Source organism: Malaclemys terrapin, chromosome 8 (assembly GCF_027887155.1).
Source record: "Malaclemys terrapin pileata isolate rMalTer1 chromosome 8, rMalTer1.hap1, whole genome shotgun sequence".
NCBI lineage: Eukaryota > Metazoa > Chordata > Testudines > Emydidae > Malaclemys > Malaclemys terrapin.
In genome coordinates this window covers 103,705,200-103,727,893 of record NC_071512.1, presented here as the reverse complement: position 1 = coordinate 103,727,893, position 22,694 = coordinate 103,705,200, and the positions used below count along the sequence as shown (strand labels likewise).

Below are 22,694 nucleotides of genomic sequence, written 5' to 3'. Positions count from 1 at the left end.
GCCTTTTTCCCTAGTGACGCCAAGGCTACAGACAGCATGATTGTCTACAATATGTCTAAATTATTCTAAACGGATATTACCTCCCCACCCACCCACCCACACTAATCTCAGCGATCTGCACAAATTTGCCTATGGGAGGGTTAGTGTAAAATGTTAATGACCAAAACGGCATCTTTGGATGTCATTTCAGATTGGTTGGTTAAATAAACAAATATAGAAAATATTAATTTATCTGTTTCACCGTCACTACTGTTTAATGGGGATGTTATTAACATATCCAATACCAAGAAAAATAAGTTTACCAGTTGAATAAATACACTTTTTTTATATATATAAATGGACACATATATTTTACAAAGCCCCATAGCACTATGGGAAATAAAGATCCTTCTACAAAAAAGAAGATATAAGTCAGTGTTACAATAAAGCTTTAGAATTTCAAAATATATCTGGGCTAAGAGACAAAACCAGCTAGAGGCGCTACCATTTCTCCTCGGTGAGAAGGTCCAGATTGAAACCGTCGTGGAGAAAACCACCCACTTGTTCATAAATTATCTCTGTTCTCCATTTTAGGTATTGCACGTAATCCTAGGTTGGTCAGGAAGGCCTCAATAGACTCAGGAGAAAAGACGCTATTGCCACATAGAAAGAAGCAGTTATGGATGGTGCCAATATGCGGCCAGCAGCTGAGTTTTTTGGCTGATGGTGGAACGGGAGATCCGAACGTGGTCTCTGATCCAGTTGGTTTGAAAACCAAATGGGAGGATTGACTGTGATATAGCCATTGGTTATCCTGACGTGGGAAGGTAGCGTGGTCGTGCTAGGAGAAAAGACAAGAGGACAAAATTAAACAGGATTCTGTTTTCAGTATGCAAGGAGTTGCTGAGTCTACATCTTCCTAATTAGTAATAAGAACAATAGTTTGAACAGATAGAGTTTCTTTCCATGGAAGAATTCACTGTGCTAATTATTTCACCACATCCCTGCGAGAGAGGTGTTATTCATTCTGTTTTACTGGGGGCGGGTGGGTGCCTGTGTGAAACTGAAGCACAGGGGAGTGACTTACCTAATGTAACCTAGGCTACATCTACACTACGGGGGGGGGGTCGATTTAAGATACGCAAATTCAGCTACGCGAATAGCGTAGCTGAATTCGACGTATCGCAGCCGACTTACCCCGCTGTAGGGACGGCGGCAAAATCGACCTCTGCGGCTTCCCATCGACAGCGCTTACTCCCACCTCCGCTGGTGGAGTAAGAGTGTCGATCACCGAGAGGTCGATTTCTACCCGCCGATTCAGGCGGGTAGTGTAGACCTAGCCCTAGTAAAAAAGTCAATAATAGAACCCCGGAGTCCTGACTCTACTCACGTGGCCACATCTATGTGAGCAATCTTAAAAATGTGAGCTTCAGTGCTTCACTGGCTACAAGACATTGTCTGTCAAAACAATATACTTGAAATGGACTCAATGGAACTATGTCTGTTTATACCAGATGAGTGTCTGGCCTAATAACTACATGACTGATGATTCACTAAGCATTTGAAATAAACAAAAAACCCAAGCTTCTTCCCATTGGGTTGGGATTTAGTGTGACTATGTATGCTGTTAGGACTGTCACAGTTCAAAGCAACTCCATCTTTTCTCCCCTCTATGGTCCACCAAAGGGTCTGACACTTAGGCCTCTTGGCTCCCCAGCCATCATCTCTCTTGGGCGGAGACATGCATCTCAATCCCTCTTGACTGGGGTATTTTCAGGCCCAGTTCCCTGCCTACACTCTGAATTACCCCAGCAAGTCAGACTGCCTAAACAGGCCTGCTTTGCTTTTCTCCTCAGAGGCTATTATCAGCATAATTACCCACGGTTTTCAGTTACCACACATCTCTGCTTAAGCAAGCACATTTATTTGTAACGTAAAAGCAACAACTTAAAAACAATAAAAAAGTCTACCCGTTTGCTAATAAGCTTACCAGAGACCAGCCCCACAACTCCACAAGAACTCTGGTCATTGTTAGTCCTTCCAACCCTTCCCTAAAGACTGAGGTGCCCCTTGGACAGTAGGTCCTGTCTGTTGACTGGACCAGAAAGAAGGCCTTATGCCAGGTTAAACTCAGACTAATTATCCAAAAGTCCTTTCTGTGTCTGTTGGCCTCTGGAGAATCCAGTCTGAACTAGTATAGGCAAGCCTCCCTAGTGTGAATTTGCCTAATCACCACCCCATTGTTCTTAGTTCCTGGAGGGGCTGTGGTTACCATTCCCCTTGGAATTACATACAGTCCTGACTGGTCTACAATGATACATAAACTTAATACAATCAGATCTCCCAAAGATATTGCAGGAAATTGCCCTGGATGTCACAAGGACCAAATTCTGGTCCCAGTGAGATCCAAAGTAAAAAGTCCCATCTATGACCATGTTTTTGCTCTTAGACTGCAAGCCCCATGTCAGACAGAGTCTGCTTCTATGTAACGAACAGCACCAAACTCACTATAAACATTCAGTAATTAGTAAGCAATCATGTGCACTAGTGTGACAGCGTTAGTCGAGTATAGCAAATCATGGAGCACCTCTACTAGATTATCCTCATAGAAGCAGTGCATTCTCCTGGCAAACAAAGTGAAAAATGATAGAAACACCCATGACATTGTAATTTGCATGCTGGTATCCACAGATTCTCTCTGCAGTTTTCTTAATCACCAGTGAAACAGGACTTCAAGGCAGTAAACAGCCTCTGTAGCCACATTTCTGCAAGTATGTAGAAGATTAGGATTGGTAGAGACCTCAGGAAGTCATCTAGTCCAACCCCCAGCTCAAAGGAGGACCAACCCCAACTAAATCATCCCAGCCAGGGCTTTGTCAAGCCGGGCCTTAAAAACTCTAAGGATGGAGATTTAACCACTTCCCTAGGTAACCCATTCCAGTGCTTCACCATCCTCCTAGTGAAATAGTTTTTTCCTAATATCCAACCTAGACCTTCCCCACTGCAACTTGAGACCATTGCTTCTTGTTCTGTCATCTGCCACCACTGAGAACAGCCGAGCTCCATCCTCTTTGAAATCCCCCTTTCAGGTAGTTGAAGGCTGCTATTAAATCCCTCCTCACTCTTCTCTTCTGCAGAAAAAATAAGCCCATTTCCCTCAGCCTCTCCTCGTAAGTCATATGCCCCAGCCCCCTAATAACTTCCATTGCCCTCTTCTGGACTCTTGCCAATTGTCCACATCCTTTCTATAGTTGGGGGGGGGGGGGGAGGGGAGGAAGAAATACTGGATGCAATACTCCAGATGTGGCTTCACCAGTGCCTAATATAGGTGAATAATCACTGCCCTCGATCTGCTGGCAATGCTCCTACTAATACAGCCCAATATGCCCTTAGCCTTCTTGGAAACAAGGTCACACTGTTGACTCATATCCAGCTTCTCGTCCACTGTAACCCCTAGGTCCTTTTCTGCAGAATTGCCGCCTAGCGAAGTCAGTCCCCAGCCTGTAGCAGGGCCTGGGATTCTTCCATCCTAAGTGCAGGACTCTGCATTTGTCCTTGTTGAACCTCATCAGATTTCTTTTGGCCCAATCCTCCAATTTGTCTAGGTGCCTCTGGACCCTATCCCTACCCTCCAGCGCATCTACCTCTCCCCACAGCTTAGTGTCATCCGCAAACTTGCTGTGAGTGCAGTTCATCCCATCCTCCAGATCATTAATGAAGATGCTGAACAAAAATAGGGATGTAAAAGAAAAACATTGTAATAAATTCTAATAAAAAAGAACCCCTCCCCCACCCAAACACAGTCAACATAACAATCTGTGGCCAGAGTCACCGCTGGTATAAATTGGTGTTAGAGAGCTATAATGGTTTGCACTGGCGGTGTCTGCATAAAATCACAGACAAAAAGATCAGCAGCTAACCAGGAACATAAGACTGGAAGGGATCTCTTGGGTCAACAAGTCCCGTTGCCCACTATTTCAAGCAACCACATTATATAATGCCATTCATTAATTTAACAATATATAATAAACCACAGATATTAGAGCCGGAAAATACCTCTTAGAATATCTAGTCCATCCTCTGGCCAATACAGAATTGTTCCATATTGGAGTCTTTTGGCTGTGATAAAATGTCTTCAGTAAAACGTACTGCAGAGTGTCTAATAAATGAGCAACACTTGTTTCAGCTCTGATTGAACTTCTGTTCTCCCCTTCCATTTACAGAATCATTATACGACTCTGGAAAGTTCCCGGTCTCCCCTAGCTGAAGGACCTGCTGTCAAGGCTGAATCCCCACTCTGGCACTTGGAGTGCAGAAGGTGGGGGCCTGCAAGAATTCTAAAAATTAATACTGGCCACTCCAGGCTTGTATTAAACTCCCAAGGTTACAGCTTCTCTCTGACCTTGGCTTGGTGAACGCTGCCAACACCCAAATGCAAAAACCCCCTTGGACCTAGGAAGGAACACTTGGGAATTCCTCCCTGTGAAGTACCCTCAAGCTCTTTCACCGCCCCTCCGGGGAACAGCTGAGAAAGGAAATTAGCAGTTGCCACCAGCTAATTAAACAACGTATGCACAAACCTCTTAGGATAGCAAAAATCCTGTTCTTAAAAAAGGTAAATTAAAAACAAAAAGAAAGAAAATACATCTGGAACTTAGGCTTTTGCTAGATTTTAAAAGAGCAATTCCAAAAAATTAAGCACCCAAAATAGCTTTCTTGGGGGTTCAGCTTAAAGGTTACAAGCAAACCAAAGCATTTGGGGTTAGCACAGAGGAGTCCACAAGCCTTTCAGAAATAAAAGAAAATAACCCAATCGTGTCTTTCTAAACATTTCTGATCTACTTACACATCTGGGGTTTCAGATAAGTAGGTTTGAGGTATGAATTGATGCTTTTTCATACCTGGTTTTAAAGCTGCTTACAGCATAACTTCAGCCCTGTCCTGCTCTGTCCCCTCTCTCTGGAGGACAAACAGACAACAAAGGGAAGTTTTTTCCCCATTTAAAAAAGTTCTAGCCCTCCCATTGGCTCTTTTGGTCAGGTGCCCACTCTTTTTTCTTTTTACCTGGGCGACTTTTTAACCCTTTACAGTCAGGGCCGGCTCTACCATTTTTGCCGCCCCAAGCAAAAAAAAAAAACCAAAACAAAAAAACGCTCGGACTCTGCCGCCCCAAGAATGGATGGAATGCCGCCCCTTAGCATGTGCCGCCCCAGGCACGTGCTTCCTCCGCTGGTGCCTGGAGACGGCCCTGTTTACAGGTAAAGCAAGCAGAGAACACCTACCAAGAGGGATTTTAAAGCTTACTGGCTGGCTGTGTGTTCATAAAAGGGAGCTATCCCCTCTCCCCTTTATTTATCCCACCTGCTATGGTATCACATTTGCAAGCTTGTACTTTTGATCAGACGATATGGCAGCTTTTCATCAGACAATACGGCAGCCGTTCATTGCCCTCCCAGTATTAACACTGGTAACCCTTTTTCAAAAAAACTGCAAACTCAGGCCCTGATTCAGCAGGTTCCTTAAGCACATGCCTGACTTCAAATATGTGAACAGTCCCATTGACTTCACATGCTTAAAACATATGTTTATGTACATGCTGAATTGGGAGCACACCAAAATGAAAATACACACACACAATGCTATTATACATTGGTTTGTGGATCGATTCTGGTTTGGTTTTAGCACTTGAGGAGTAGCAAAACTGCAGTTCTATTTTTCTGTGGTTCAGCTTGTCCCTACAAATCTAGTCCCATAGTTGGCAATAGGTATTGGTATTGCAATAGTAGAATCCATAGAAGTAACAAGTTGTAAGCAAAACCTTTGTGCTTAGCACAGCGAGTGAATTTCAAATATTCTCTACACCAATTGGGAGCTCTCTCCTGGAGCTATCGTCTTTCAGATCGTGTATACAGTTGAAAGTCTGTTGATAATACCTCTTCTTATTCAGGGCTTTTCATCCCTAGATCTCCAAGTGCTTTACAAAGGAGGTCAGTATCATTATTCCCATTTTACAGAAGGAGAAACTGAGGCATGGAATGCCAAAGCTGCCTAACTCACTTAGGTACTTTTGAAAATCTTACTAGGCACAAATCTGCATCTTTAGGTGCCTATATACCTTGAAAACCTGGCCTAAAATGACATTTTAGCAGACCAGAGGCAGACCCTGGAACAGAACCAAGTGTCTTGAGTCCCAGTCCAGTTCTTTGTCACTGCCTGACCAGGGCACCGTTTTAGCAAATAGAGGGGCATGAAAAGATCTCACTCCAAACTGAGCAAATGTACCTCCCTACCTCAGTTACCTCTGCAATTTCAGATGGCAATGGTATTGTTATCACTTCCTGCCCGAGATGTCCATCCAGCAAGTTTTCCAGTCACGGGGCTCCCTTTGAGAGCCATGGGAATTCCATGCATGGAAGGGTTGTGGGAAGGGGTCCCCAATGTTTGTATGCAGGGTAGCTGTGCCCTGTTAAACAGCTACCCTGTTTCCCCTCAAAGATGGCTGAAGTTCAATAGTGGGTGAATAATTTTTTTAGACACAATTTACAAAATACTTTGGGACCCGTCTGGATGAAAGGGGCTACGTCAATACATGACGATTATTGTTAATCAACCTAAACAATAACATGTACAAGCCCAGCGTTTGGTTTTCTTTATAATATCGGGCGAAAAGAAGTCATACGGATGACATGTCAACAGAGACTGAACCTTAAAAAATGGAGTTTGCAATTAAAAGACCCAAGAGCTGGTAAGTTGCAATGCTGTTTCTGTCAAAATTCTCCATAAAATAATGCCTGGTTCAAATTTGTGATTTGGGGTTAGTCTTTTTTTTTTTATCATTGAAATGATTTTCAGCATGTGCTTCCTATTTAATTTTCAAAACAAATTTAACCATTATTGAGCTTTTGTTGTGTTTTTTATCCACAGATGTGGGAAGAGTCAATGAGATTATTTTCCTGGTAGCTTTTTCAGATCTGAGAACAGTAATAATGTCCTCTTTTTCTTTAAAAAAAAGGCTGTTTCTCTGGGATCTAATCAGATCGTTATGCATGTCACTAAAGATTAGTAAATAAGATTCACAGGTCCCTAGGACCAGCCACATGCAGCATGATGACTGTTAGGCTTATTAGAAGTTTTATAACTTCGCGGGGAGAATATATTGGGTACTAAAGGGCTGTTTAATCTAGCAGAAAAAGGCATAATGAGAAGCAATGACTGGAAGTTAAAGCCAGACAAATTCAAATGAGAAATAAGGCACAATTTCTTTAACAGTGAATGTGATTAGCCATTGGAACAAAGTACCGAGACAAGTGATGGATTCTCCGTCTCTTGAAGTCAAGACTTGGATGCCTTTCTGGGAGATAGGCTTTCATCAAACACAAGTTATTGGGCTCAATGGAGGAGTAGCTGGGTGAAGAAGCTGGCCTGTGTTATACAGGAGGTCAGACGATCTAATGTTCCATTTTGGCCTTAAAATCTATGACTCTATAACTGACAAAGACACACAAATGTGTTTAGCCTGAAGAATGTGTATTAGTCTTTGAAGGATTTTGTTCTGGAAAAAAAATAGAATAGGTCAAAATGTAAGGTGATTTTTTAATTTTGCTTGGTGGGGAGCAGTAGGCCACCCTTGTTGGCAATCAAAGATCTACCCCACTGTTTTCCATACTTTACATGTCTTCTCTCGAGACACTGTGTCGCAGTCTCCATACTGTCAGCCCAAAGGTCCAGTCCTATAAGGTGTTGAGCACTCTATACATGTCCATATTTTTAAGTACACGAGTAGGTCCCTGGAAGCCAATATTTACACGCTTAAAATTAAGCACTTAGGTGCGTTGCTGCATCAGGGCCAGTACACAGTACCCTTTGCAGGGTTCAGTTAATAGAAAATCATTTGGATCTCCTTAAGGATACCAGTGATGGTCCTTTTCAGTCTAGAGAGGCAACTATTCATTAGTGATGACATTATGACCTGGCTCTGTGTGTCTGAATGAGGAAGCAACGTTGTCCTCTTGTTGGTGGCCTACAGAGAAGATAAAGGACTTGCTACTGACATTGATTAGAAGAGATGTCTATTAGTCTCTATTCATGCCAAGGGTCTTTGGAGACCAGATCCATGGACAGTTTCCATATCTCAGTCAACTGTGCTTGGTGCTTTCATTCCTAAGGAGCAATGCTATGTCGCAGGGCAGAGCGAATGATACAAGAGCTATGGATGCAGCAGCACTATTGTCCTAAGGTCTGAACAGCTACATCTTGAAAATCTTAGCCAAGGGTAAGAGCGCTCTTTGGACAAGACTCTACTGGAAACCATAGGAAAAGGACCATGGAGCTCTGATCCAGCCTTGATCAAACACTTTGGCTGTGTGAGAAATTGACAACGCACAATTTCCGCCCTTGCTGCAGGAACCTCTGAATATGTGGCACACATGCCCCGAAGCAGAGGGCAGTACAACACCGCTGAGAGGAATCTATTTATTCCACCAGTCCTGCACTTCGTTATCGGCCACAGCCATTGCCGTTTATCTCTGGGAGGGAGAGAGGGGGCTCTTCAAGAGAAGACAGCTTTGAAAGAACAGGAGGCTGTGGACAAGTGTTTCATCACTCCGGGACACTTGGTCGGCATGTGTCTGACAAGATGTAATGAGGCGGCGGCCGCGTACTGCCATTAAAATTCCATGCTCATCAAAGTGCTATCAGATAGAAGGGGGAAAAAAAACAAAGAACTAAACCTCGTTTGCTAGTAGCCAGTGTGTGATGGGCAATTAGGCCAACATTAGCAGCTTCTGCCAAATCTTCTGCTAGAAGCTATCGTAACACTTATGAACTTTCACCTTCTTTCCAACAGTTGAGCTCATTTTGGGGTAGGCCCGCTAGAGCCCAGTTTTTACAACAAATCAATAGGGATCTAGCTCTTAGGGGTGGGTTAACCGATGTTTCGTAAGATGAGGGGTAGCAGACTCATCCAGCGGGTGCAGGAAAGCTGCTGATTCTGCACTGAGTAAACCCACCTTCCCTCTCGGCTCGCGCAGAGCTTGCTAACACAGCCAGGCCATAGGAACCACAGGTGTATTCAGGCCCGCAGCCTCAAGAAGCAACTTGATGTCCTGAGCTTAGGTCAGCGGTTACAGCAAGGATCTGGTGCCTCCTCTGGCTGCCACATAGGCTGTGCGGGGCTGGGAGGGAAGGGGAACAACAGGAGGAGGGGAACAAAAGTCGGGCGAGGGGTAAAAAACAGAAAGCAGAAAGGAGAAGGAGGCTAGAAGATAAAGATGAATGGAGAGACATGCCAGCTGGTCGGGGATGTGGTCTGTGGGCTGCAGGGACTGGCTGGGGCTGTCCTTTCACCAATTTCAGAGTAGCAGCCGTGTTAGTCTGTATCCGCAAAAAGAACAGAAGTACTTGTGGCACCTTAGAGCTTAACAAATTTATTTGAGCATAAGCTTTCGTGGACTACAGCCCACTTCTTCGGATGCATATCTCCTCAAAATATGTTCCATTCTATGATAGAGGTCTATAAAATCAGGAGTCGTGTGGAGAAAGTGAATAAGGAAAAGTTATTTACTTGTTCCCATAATATAAGAACTAGGGGCCACCAAATAAAATTAATGGACAGCAGCTTTAAAACAAATAAACGGAAGTTCTTTTTCAAACAACGCACAGTCAACCTGTGGAACTCCTTGCCTGAGGAGTTTGTGAAGGCTAGGACTATAACAGGGTTTAAAAGAGAACTGGATAAATTCATGGAGGTTAAGTCCATTAATGGCTATTAGCCACGATGGGTAAGGAATGGTGTCCCTAGCCTCTGTTTGTCAGAGGGTGGAGATGGATGACAGGAGAGAGATCACTTGATCATTACCTGTTAGGTTCACTCCCTCTGGGACACCTGGCATTGATCACTGGATACTGGTCCGGATGGACTTTTGGTCTGACCCAGTATGGCCATTCTTATGTTCTTATGTACTCCTGGAAGAAGCATTATTCAGACTGCATTGCTTTAGGATCAGAAATAACTACAATGATAATTATTAACAACACAGGAGATTGCCCAGGTCTGACACAAACTATTGCTATGTGAACCGCTAGGAGTTTAGGCTTGATCCTCTTCACACATGTGGCTGTGTCATCTGTGTGTGAATCCCTAGTGGCTGAGACTTGAGTCTCCTCTCACTTGTGGCTATGGAAGAAGCAGTAATTCCAATGAAGTGATGCTGGTGTGCAGCTGGTGGAAGTGAGAGACCAATCAGATGTCAACATTTCAAATGCTTACCTCAGCCCCTTATAGTTCAGTGGCTAGGGAAAAGGACTGGGAGTGAGGAGACCTGGGGCTATGATTCACTCTGCCACTGATTTACAGTGACCTTGGCCAAATCATTTTGCTTCCGTTTCCACTTTTTCTAATGAGACTGTTAACTTTTTAGGGCAGGGATTATCTATATGTGTACAGTCCCTAGCACAATCTGATCTTCATTGGGATCTTAATAATATTCTAGCACAAACATTTCACAGGCTCTCTCAGATTTGGACTACCCAGCTGCCAAGGTTATATGGGAAATTCCTTCGGAACAGACTTTCTTGATGTATTTTTTTACTTCTGTGGCCACATTCAGTTCTGGAGCAAATCACGGAAGAAAGCAGAGTTGCACTCACTCGAACGAGGGCAGAATTATACCCTTTGTTTCAGGTAATTCCCAGAGTCTGTAAATGGCCCATCCTCCAAGACTGAGAAGGGGTTTGATTGTGTCTTTATTGTTTTTTGGGGTGAAAGTTTGGGAGCGGGAGGGCTCTTATTTCTTGCTAACATGTATTTCCATCCCTAACTAATACCATACAGGTTCCTATTTAACCTCAAGTGCCAAAATCCTTCAGGAAAATCCTTCAATTAGTTTGCATACAAATACTGTGCCCACTGTACCATGAATGGGTCAGAGGCGGAATTGGTACCTATGTTATTTTTCAGACAACTGCAGAATAGTGAACACATTGTAAAAACTAATAACCTTTGAAGCGCACCCTCTGAGTGATTACCCCATTCCCATCTAATGACTTAAAGATGTTCTATTCCACTTGGATTTGGCAACAACAAAGATTTCAACCTTATTAAAAGCAGCCTGTCAGGAAACGACATGTCATCCCTAGGAAAAAAAAAAACTAAGAAAGAAATGAAATGAAATTCTTTAAAATCCCTGTGAACAATAAGTCAAGATACCGTAGCGGAAAAATACCATGATTTGTTGGCTAGTGTTTGGGTGGTCCAGATACAGGAGATGACAACTTTAGTTCTTCCCTTTGCCCTCCTTAGAAATGCTTGGATGGTTCTCTAAGACCCTCAGAAGATCCCTTGTGATTTGATATTAGGATTCTGCCAGATCCTCAAAAATAGTTTAGCTCCTAATTTCCATTGAAATCAGTGAAGAGCCTCCATGGCCACATAACCTAGAAAATCCATTCCAGTTTGTACATGAAACCCAGCTCTTGCTGAGATCGAATACTTTGGAACTGTTTGTTTGGCCAGTTCTATGGAGACAGCCAAGCCGAAATGTGTTCAGTAAAATTCATCTCTCAATTGTGCATGCAGTTTCTGCAGCTGCATGCATAATCATGGTAACTGTGCATGCAAATGACCACATGCTTGTCTAACTGGCCAACCCTGCACACATTTCCTGTGATAATCAGCGCAATCGTGGTAAGTGAGTACCCAAGCTATGCAGGCAAAGATGCCCAGAGAATTAGGAAAAATCGGGTCCATATTGTGCTCATTCAAGGCTACCAGCAATTGGCTGGTCTGCAACATGTGCCCAGTAAAAGAAACAGGTTTTCATGTGATGAAGCTTAAATCAGGTCGTGTCAAACCCTCTTCCCCAAATGTTGTGTTGTTTGAAATCTGAATCCATTTCTTTTATCCACTTTCTGCAAATGGCCCCCGCTGTTAAAATGGTCCGAGCCAGAACGTCCACATCCAAACACCTCTATCTTGCGGTGATCCATGTTGTGATCCAGATTTGTGTGTCTTGGGCTCAACCTGTAGTTAAATCAGAAACAGAATGGATAGCCCTACACTCTCCTATGCTTCTTCACGTGTTTGTTTGGGATATTATATTATAAATATTATTTGCAGATGCGTAGGATTAACCATGCAGATTTAGATATGCGTGAGGAATACACATATATATTTGACTCTATTGTTAAACACTTTAAGAGATTTATTTCCTCTCTGCAACTTATTCCATCTCTATGTAGTTGTTTTTTTCTCTGCTTGGTCTCAGCCCCATATTGTTCTCCGTTATTCATCGGACTCTGTCCTCTGTCTCTATTCCCCACGCCGCCCCACAATCTCTCAAACAGAACAGTAGGCTAATAACTTCAAGTTCAGGTCAGATCCTGGAACCTACTATCTCTGAGCAGTGCTGAATTTACGCAAATTATAAGCTTGGAAAAAAGTGAAAGCTGTTTTGACTTTCTCTAAATTCGAGGGTCTGAGGCTTGGGGGGAAAAGTTTCAGGTTGTCTGTTTGCCAGTTTAAAAAGTGAAGGTCATTACACCTTTGGTTGCCCACAAGACACGTGCTACTTCCCATGTCTTACAAAGCAACTATAGTAGAACCAAGCACCACACATAGTCCCCATCTCAAAAGTACCCTCGGAAGTCCTGGACATGCCAGTATTTACTTGTACGAAGATCTTTGACAGGCAGCAATGCTTAAAATCCTGCTAGCTAATCAGGGTTTCCCTGTGACACATATTAATTAGGTCCCTATCTGGAAATGACTTAAGTCTCTCCATGGAACCATATCTAAGCTTTTTGTGAACCCATTCAGACAGTTTGCACAAGTTTGCAACATTTCCCAGTGGCAGCACTGTACCTGGCCCCATAGATACCGAGCTGCTTCCAGTGAAACAGTCTTTGCTCCCAGTTTTCTAAAATTGCCCATTTCATGGGTATAATTCTCTGTGGTCCATGTTCTGCCCTTGGCTACCCTGGTCAGTGAAAATGTTCCCAAGTGCATAACCCACAGAGAGATCTCTAATGTTTGGAGAAGGGGGAATTCTATGGTGGAGGTGACAAAACCTTTTTTTACATGGGGACTTGGAGTTTGGGATGTTTGAATTCCAAGCTGAATCTGGTCCTATTATCCATTTCGTATTTAATTGATAGATATTGGGTTGAATTCATCCTGGTTTAACTCCATTCATCACTATTTATCTTAAGAAATGCATCTGAAAATAATAAAGCACGTGCTCAATCTAAACGAAATGCAAACTTAAATCAAGCCTTGTAAAATTAGCATCACCATCAGGGTGAAAACGCTATTGTTTACTTGTATTTTAAGAGCTTGTCAAAAAAAAAAGAAAAAGATGCCCAGGTGAGTGTATTTATCTGAGATGCACCTAAATCTGAGATGCACTTTTATTCAGCTTTGCAGGATCCACAGAATTTTACAAAGCTGTATAAAAGTGCATCTCAGATTCGGGATATGAAAAGCCACTTTAGTGTAAAAAGTGGATTTCTCCTCCCCCCCCCCAGCTGTTTGATAGGAGACAGCAATCTGATTTTCTTTTCTTTTCTATGAAATAGACGATATGCCATGCATCCTCATAGTTAAAGACTTCAAGGTCCCAGCCGTGGGGACATCTGGCAAGTGAAAGCTCTGGATATGGAAAACATAAATGTAGAGGCTCATATTTATAAATCGGAAGGGCCATCAGGACATCTGCTAACAAGTTTTCCTCCCGAGTCTGTTTGCTGCACATGGTTGTTCACAGGCAACAATAAACATGAGCGTGGATCATGTGCACGGCCTGCCGTTCCTTTGAGTAGCTGAAGGAACATACGCTCTGGTTAAACATAAATGCTCTGTTCTCACAACATAGAATCACAAGGGTTCGGAAACCTCACAGCAAAGTTCTTGTATACCAGACCTCATAGGGATCTGTTCCTAAAACTAGCCTGCAAAAAATCCTTGCATTTACAGAGAGAGTCAAGCCCACTTAGAAGCAACCTGTTCAATGGAAAATCCCATATTTTTCTCCAGACTTTTTTTGTGCAAGGGTCCAATCCTGAGCCCCAAACTCCCATGACCTCCAATGGAGTTTGGGGTGTGAATCCTGTGTCTGGAACACATCCTAATTTAGCACAGTTGTGACCAACAGATCAAACATTAAAAAGTATGTAAGTAAAATCAAATTTCTTTTCCATTTAAAGTACAGGCATCTTTCCTCCAACAGGTGCCAGCAAGGAGTACCTTACAAGCCTCTGAAAAAAAGTAACACAACAGATAACAGAGGATTCTTCTAATTGGTCCTCTGTTCTAGGTGCCTGTAGGACATTCTTCACAGACATCAAGGCCCAGATCCTTAGAGTATCTCTACACTGCAGGCTGGAGGTGTGATTGCAGCATATGTAGACATACCTGAGCTAGCTCTGAACCACTGTGTTAGGTGCTGTACGTACACCTAGTCCCTTCCCCAAACAGTTCGCTGCCCCAAAGCCCTGATCCTTCAAAAGCTTATGCAAGTGCCAGCCCTTGTGTAAATCTTTGCAGGATCAGGGCCTGAGCAGGCAAGTCAGAAAAAGGGTGGGAGAAAGAGATACAAATTACAAACAAAAGATGGGGAATGGAGGCACAGAGAAATTAAACATTTTGCCCAAGGACACAGAATAAATCCAGCAGAGTCCTAAGTCCAGTTGGCAGTCCCGTGCCTTAACCTCAAGACCATCCATCCTCCTGTAAGTAGAATGCTACTATGCAGTATGAGGACATGTGCACCACCTAATTTAGTGTACGGGATATGATTGTCCTAGCTTGGCAGCTACCAGTTCTTACAACCAAATCCGAACCAAACACTTTATTTATACCATGTCAGCCAGACCTGACGTGGCTTAACCAAACATGGTTGCAGCAGGGTTATACTTCTTCAAGCAAAGAAACTCTCAACATTATGTATACGTATCATGCATCTTCTTAAACACTAGATGCCATGCAAGTACTAGAAAACAGAAATGAAAGAGATATTTCTGTATAGGATCCATACCAAATCATGTGTCTGCATTTTCATTCCTGTTAGCACACTGAGAAGGAAGGGAAAATGTTCTTGGATTCCTGGGTAGAGAGTAACTATACGTACAAAAATCTTTGCAGATCTGGCCTCTAGTTTGGTTAGTTTCACTCATTCACCCAGCTGGAAATATTTAACCATTAACAAATGCAGAATTTAGATTCAGAGACTGCTCAAAATCCTCTATCAGCAAGATACAAATGTTCTATTCTACATGTTTATTTGCCTCATTTTGCAGAAAAAAAGCTTTGCTTAAGGTAGTTTATTGCTGAAAGTAGTGAAGAGAATACAAAATGTGTTGCCTGTTTCTTCATGCCCCATGAAAGCCAGAGAGTTGTGTAGGCTAATTTCTGCCCACAGAGAGACATGCAGAAATGTCAGTCAAGTCAGTGACAGTTCTGTAGACAGATCTGAAAGCACAATTTGTGTGCACTTGACCAAAATAAAACAAAAAGTTGCAGCGTTTTAGAGTGCTAACATGAATAGTAAAAAGAACAGGAGTACTTGTGGCACCTTAGAGACTAACAAATTTATTTGAGCATAAGCTTTCGTGGGCTACAGCCCACTTCTTCGGATGCATATAGAATGGAACATGGTAAGAAGATATATATACATACAGAGAACATGAAAAAGTGGAAGTAGCCATACCAACTGTAAGAGGCTAATTAATTAACTAGGCTCTAAGGTGCCACAAGTACTCCTGTTCTTTTTGCGGATACAGACTGACACTGCTGCTACTCTGAAACCTGACATGAATAGCAAAATCATCCATGGACTTTTGGAGAATTATTTTTTTAGGAAATTTGTCCTTCTGTAGCCTGCCCTATTTCCTACTGGAGAACCATCAAATGTCCTTTTTGATTGAAGGTACATTTTAGGAAATCTGCTTGATATTGTGTCTTATCAGTGCCCACGGTACACAGAAGTGATGTCTAGAGGGTAGAGTGGGAGACTGGGCGTTGGAACTTTTGGGGTTCTATTCCTGCCTCTGATTTATGCACCTGGTAACCTGGGCTAATTACTTATGACTGTATTGTGCCCAGGGACGGCTCTATGTATTTTGCCGCCCCAAGCACGGCAGTCAGGTGACTTTCGGCGGCATGCCTGAGGGAGGTCCACCGGTCCCGCGCCTTTGGCGTACCCACCCCTGAATTGCTGCCAAAACTGTGGGACCGGTGGACCTCCCGCAGGCATGCCGCCGAAGGCAGCCTGACTGCCGCCCTCACGGCAACTGGCATGCCGCCCCCTGCGGCTTGCCGCCCCAGGCACGTGTTTGGTGTGCTGGTGCCTGGGGCTGTCCAATTGTGCCTTCAAGGAACAGCTCTGCCCGACGGTGATACAGCCAGTCCCTCCCTCACCCGCAACACTCAACGGGTTGATGTGGGGTGGGGGACATGAGGTCACGCCTCTGATTCTTTGGGCAGATGTGCTCAGTATCAGAAAGAAAGAAAGAAAGAAAGAAAGAAAGAAAGAAAGAAAGAAAGAAACTTTGTCTCTAAGTGTAGATACTGCACCATATACTCCATGGTTATCAAAGTGATGTAAATCTCTTAAATGATGGCAAATAAAAAACAATGAGACTTTTCTTTAGATTTTTTTGGAAAATAAAAAGTTGATAGTTCGGCGTATTTCTTTGATCACATTTCAGCAATGCAAGTTTCTCAAGAACATTAGGAAACTTAAGCCCAGTGAAACTAACAGAATGAACAAAAAGTAGCTTTGGGCCCATAGCCTGTTTATCATATGAAATCATGGCTGTGCATCTCTTTAGATATGTCTGGAGAATAACAAATGAACCTTGTAGTTTTATAAGGTGAAAGACGTTGTCACCCCTAGCAGGCTGCCAAATTTGGTGTATTAGCGTGATCGTGCTAGAGTTTAAGACACGTGTCAGAGTTTTCCATTTCTTGTTGTGATGCATGACAGAATTCTAAACTGAACACATGTTTCATTGTCTTAATTAATACGTTGTGTGCACTTTGACCAACCTGCTAATCCAAGAAGCACTAATAAAAACCAGGAAAGAAACTATGTCAACACCGTATCACAGGCTACAGTAAAAAGATTTGTTGAGTTATACTATGCCATTATTCAACTTCTGCAAAGATTCTATACACCCATCACTTTTACCAGGATACAGTAAATATCAAGCACATATACTGGGCCCAATCCTGCTTTCAGTTATGCCGATGCAACTTCATTGACTTGTCTCATTTTATACTTATATGGTACTCTCCTTGTGGCATAGATTGTCTTTTTGTTCTCTGTTCGTACAGCACCTAGCACATTGGCGGGTCTAATCCATGATTAGGGCTCCTAGGCACTCTGATGATGATGGTAATAATAATAATAATAATAATGGGATTGCATCCTAATAATTGAGACAAGAATGCGTTCCTGTGACAACAGTCTACATGATAAAATGCAGTAAAGACAAGGGCAAAGTATTTAAGGAAAACTCAAATGCACTGCTACACAAAGGGGAATAACTGGCTAGGTGGCAGTACTGCTGAAAAGGATTCGAGGGTTATAGTGGATCACAGACTAAATATGATCAATAATGTGCTGCAGCTGAGAAAAAGACTAATATCAATCTGGGGTGTATTAATAGAAGTATTGTATGCAAGACACAGGAGGTTGTTGTCCTGTTCTATTCGACACAGGGGTGGCCTCAGCTGGAGTATTGTGTTCAATTCTGGGCACCACACTTTAGGAAAGATGAGGACAAATTGGAGAGAATCCAGAGGAGAGCAAAAAAACAAAAAGAGAGATAAAGGGTACGTCTTCACTACCCGCCGGATCAGCGGGTAGTAATCGATCTATTGGGGATCGATTTATCGCGTCTCATCTAGATGCGATAAATCGATCCCCGAACGCGCTCCCCATCGACTCCAGAACACCACCAGAGTGAGAGGCGGAAGCGGAGTCGATGGGGAGCCGCGGCCGTCGATCCCACACCATGAGGATGCGAGGTAAATCGATCTAAGGCTACATCTACACTACAGGGGGGAGTCGATTTAAGATACGCAAATTCAGCTACGTGAATAGCGTAGCTGAATTCGACGTATCGCAGCCGACTTACCCCGCTGTGAGGATGGCGGCAAAATCGACCTCTGCGGCTTCCCGTCGACAGCGCTTACTCCCACCTCCGCTGGTGGAGTAAGAGCGTCAATTCGGGGATCGATTGTCGCGTCCCAACGGGATGGGATAAATCGATCCCCGAGAGGTCGATTTCTACCCACCGATTCAGGCGGGTAGCGTAGACCCAGCCTAAGATACGTCAACTTCAGCTATGCTATTCTCGTAGCTGAAGTTGCGTATCTTAGATCGATGCCCCCCCCCCCCAGTGTAGATCAGCCCAAAATGTTTAGAAAACCTAACCTCTGAGAAATGGTTAATAAAACTGGGCATGTTTAGTCTTGAGAAAAGAAGACTGAGGAGGGACCTGATAACAGTCTTCAAATGTGCTGTTACAAAGAGGACTGTGATCATTTTTCTCTTTGTCTACCGAAGGAAGGACAAGAAAGAACAGGCTTAATCTGGAGCAAGAGAGATTTAGGTTAGATATTAGGAAAAAACATTTTAACTCTAAGGGGAGTTAAGCTGTGGAATAGGCTTCCAAGGGAGGTTGGAATCGCCATCACTGGAGGTTTTTAAGAACAAGTTGGACAAACACCTGTCAAAGATGGTTTAGGTTTACTTGATTCTGTCTCACGACAAGAAGCTGGACTTAATGACTTCTTGAGGCCCCTTCCAGCCCGACATTTCTATTAATCTATGTTAAAAAGCTCTTGTATTAAGGTTGCCAACTCATATGATTTTAGGGTGAGTCTCCTGATATTTGATGTAAAGCCTCCGTGCCTAGAAGTCAGGTGATCACATAAGAATGTATCTAACTGAAGCACCTACATCCCAGCGCCTTCACTATTGCTGCTCGGCACCTCATGGTCTTTAATGTATTTATCCACAGAACAGCTCTGTGAGGCAGGGCAGTGCTAGTCTCACGTTTGGCAGCTAGGGAACTGGGAAATTAAGTGACACATGCAGGTCACGCAAAAAGTCTGCAGCAGAAAAGGGAACTGAACGCAGGTCTACTCAAGTCCTAGGCTACTGCCATGACCAATGGACCATCTTTTCTCTCAGATTTCATTTAAATAAAGTAAGTTTCCATAGTTGCCGAGACCAGCTTGAAAACATGGCCGAAATGCACCCTGATGGCTCAGAAACCAGAAGGGCGATGAAAAGAACCCATATTAACTATTTAAAAAAAAAAACCATAAGCAAATTTCACAACTCTTTGAACATTCTGGGTATGGCCATAAACACAGAACATGAAATACAGGAAGGATTTTCAAACACACTCACTGTTGGTCTAACAGTGCTGCCACAGAGGTGAAGGAGTTTTACCACTAACTTCAACAGAGTTTTACCACCAATGCTTTGGAAAATCTCCCCAGACATTTTCAAAGTACAAATATGTTGATATTATCAAATATAATTATGAATTACTGTATCTACAAAGGAACTTGGTACATGTGACTAATTAGTTTCTCATAAAAAATAATAGATGATTGAGTCCTGGTGCTGATTGGGGATTATATTCTGATTGATAAATAAAATATAAGAATAACTAATACAAATGAATGCTGTTACATAACACCTTTCACCCGAAAAACTCAAGTGACTAGCAAACATTAAAGGGCCATTAAAGGGCTTGTTGTCTGCCGTGCGGCTCAGAAGCAAAGGATAATGTCACTACAGTGAGTAGAGCAAGGCGGGAAATGGTTTTCCTGTTCCACCAATATTTTTGAGAGTTCAAAATTGTTTTTCCTTCTTGACTCAGGACAAAAAGTCAAAAGCTGAAAATGATTCATGAATAAGTCTGCGAGTCTGTCATGGAGGTCACGGATTCTGTGACTTTCTGGGACCTCCATGTCTTCTGCAGCGGCAGGTTCGACTGATCCCAGGGCTGCCTAAGCACCTCGGTAGTCTCCGAGCCAGCCACACTGGCTGCTGCTGGGGCAGTCTCGGGCCACCACATGCCCGCCCTCCCCAGCAGCAGTGATGGTCCTGGGCCATATTCCGCCACTCCCCCACCGCCTGGAGCACCAGCGGTGGTCCCGGGACATACGCCGCTGTCCCCGCCAGCAGCAGCAACGGTCCTGGGCCACACACTGCCACCCCCGCCCCCTGGAGCATTAGTGGTGGTCCCGGGCCGCGTGCCCCCCCGCCTGCCAGCACCAGCAGCGATCCCGGGCTGTGCCCCTGGGCTGCCTCCTGCCCCAAAGCACCCGCGGCGCCCTGGAGCCCCCCATCCAGAGCACCCATGGCACCTCCAGAGCCCCCCTCCAGAGCACCCAAGATTTAGTCAGGGGTATATAGTACAAGTCATGATCAGGTCACGGGCCATGAATTTTTGTTTACTGCCTGTGACCTGTCCATGACTTTTACTAAAAATACCTATGACTAAATCTTAGCCTTATTCATGAACTTAAAAACTGATTTTTTTTTTTTTAGTTTGGATCAATTGAAATGTTTTGTTTAGATTATTTCAAAACATTTTTTTCCTTGTCCAATAAAAGTTGTGGGGGCAAACAAGTTAATTAGTTTTAAGAGAGCTAAACAAATTTATGAGTGCCATTGTATGACAGGGTTGTTTGTGATGGGAGGGGGCAGCCCTGGGGGTCCCTTCTAGTTTATGTCTTATGTATCTAAAAATCTCATGCTTCAGGGCTTCAGGCAGTCTCCTGCAAGGGTCAGGAAGGGATACTCCCAAGTATTCTTCTTCTTCTTCTTCTTCTCTCTCGCTATCTCTCTCTCTCTTATTTGGTCTCTTACATGAGTAGCTTCAGGAATGGTCATGGAGGGAGATGGGACATTGGATGGGGATTGGATGGCCAGTGTTCTGAGGTGGCACAGAGTATTCTCTCTCTTGGGTGCTTGACTGGCTGGTTCTTGCTCACATGCTCATGGTCTAACTGATCGCCATGTGTGGTTGGGAAATTTTTTTGCCCCAGGTCAGACTGGCAGTGACTTTGCAGATTTTTCACCTTCTTCTGCAATGTGGGGTATGGATCACTTGCCAGGATCATCTGGGTATATCTCACTCAATCAATTAGGTTACAGTGGGGCCTTAGTCACTGTGTATATCAGTGTCTCCTATTGTCTGCTTGTGACACTTGATAGGTTAGTCTCTTCTGGACTGTAATACTTTGGTCTAATTTTGGTTGTTGGGTTTAGTGTGCGGGTGCTGGAGGTCAGACTACATGCTCTGGGTCCCTTCTGGCCTTTAACTCTCTGACTATTAATTTCTTTCTTTTTGTTTCTTTGGTTTTAACCTTTTTCAGTCTCATTAGCTTAAATTTCTAATCCAAAAGTCATTTTGAACTGGAAAAGAAACATTTTTCATTTTAAAAGTTCTGAAACTGTTTTCCTTGATGTTGTTTTTCCCTTGACTTGGGCATTTCATCAAACCTGATTCTGTTTCGTGAATTTCAGTTTAGACCAATCAGCATTTTTCAACAATAAAACAATTCACTGAAAAATTCCCGACCAGATCTAATTGCAAGTCATTCTGCTGAAGTCAGTGGGACTACTCAGAGTAAACATGATTCCTAGCAGTCTGTGTTTTGCAAAGTTAAATCAGGGCCTGATCCAATAAACCACATGCACAGCTTTAAGCACATGTGCGCTTGGGACTATGCGTAATGGAGGTATGCACATGCTTTAAGTCTCACTTCCTTACTTTTAAATCAAGGAAGCAATACCATCCCACATAACTATTTCAATGGGACTACTCAAGAGAGAACAGCAAGCAAGATTTGGCGAGGAACTTCCTATTTCATTTCATTTCATAAACAAAAAAAAAAGAACTCCTTAGGAACACGTGTAAGTATCTCCAAGTCACTCCGGAGACATTTGGAAGCTGATGTTTACACTGAACTGGTTAATAACTGGCTGCATTTTGTAGTCACTGGAGTATTTGCTGAAGAGCAATAATTAGAGCATGTTATCTAACAAGTCAGAAGGAAACCAAGAATATCCCTTCTTGTTTGGGGGCACTCATGGGCACATCACGGTGATATCACAAAGTTATCTGAAAAGATAAAAATTGCTGGGGAGAAGGAAGAAGGAAATAGTGGATGGGTAGTATTTAATAATTAATCAGGAAGTGGACACAAGTTGAAGTAACTTACTTAGGTTACATACGGCAGTGAGATATAGGATCAGATAGTTTTGTTGCCCCTTTATGATGCTCTGGAGGTGCAAAGGGGATATCAACTAGGGGACATTGCCACCAGAGAATTCCCTCAGTAAAGAGGGAATTTCCAGGTGGTGCAGTGTCAGGGTAGCAGCTTTATATTCCCATCGTGCAGTTCCTTAGTGTAGAGAGCCTGAAGGAGGCATGGACCGGAAAGGCAGGCATCGTAGGGCCCTGTGGGTCTAGCACCTGGAAGCTGGCATCTTCATGCTATAACCAGCTTGTGATCCACTGCCCATGACCCGCTGTGGACACAGACTAGGGGAAGTCCTGCCTCAAGGGCTCTGACAGACACCAGCCCCTGATTGGCTCCCCACCCTATATAAACCTACGGGGTATTCCAGGAAGTGTCTAGGCCACAGTGTGGATTCCCTGTAGCTGCCACAACCATTCCTTGCTTC

At 43.4% G+C, this 22,694-nt stretch overlaps 1 protein-coding gene across 3 annotated transcripts in view; it reads right to left on the bottom strand.

The window, feature by feature from the left end:
• Positions 1–246: 246 nt before the first annotated feature.
• Positions 247–22,694, bottom strand: part of TRABD2B (TraB domain containing 2B) — a 399,542-nt gene continuing 377,094 nt past the window's right edge. For all 3 annotated transcript variants that reach the window (XM_054037760.1, XM_054037762.1, XM_054037761.1), the window contains one exon: positions 247–820. In XM_054037760.1, coding sequence (XP_053893735.1) covers positions 598–820 — 223 coding nt within the window. In that variant the 3' untranslated portion in view covers positions 247–597. The remainder of the gene's footprint in view (positions 821–22,694) is intronic.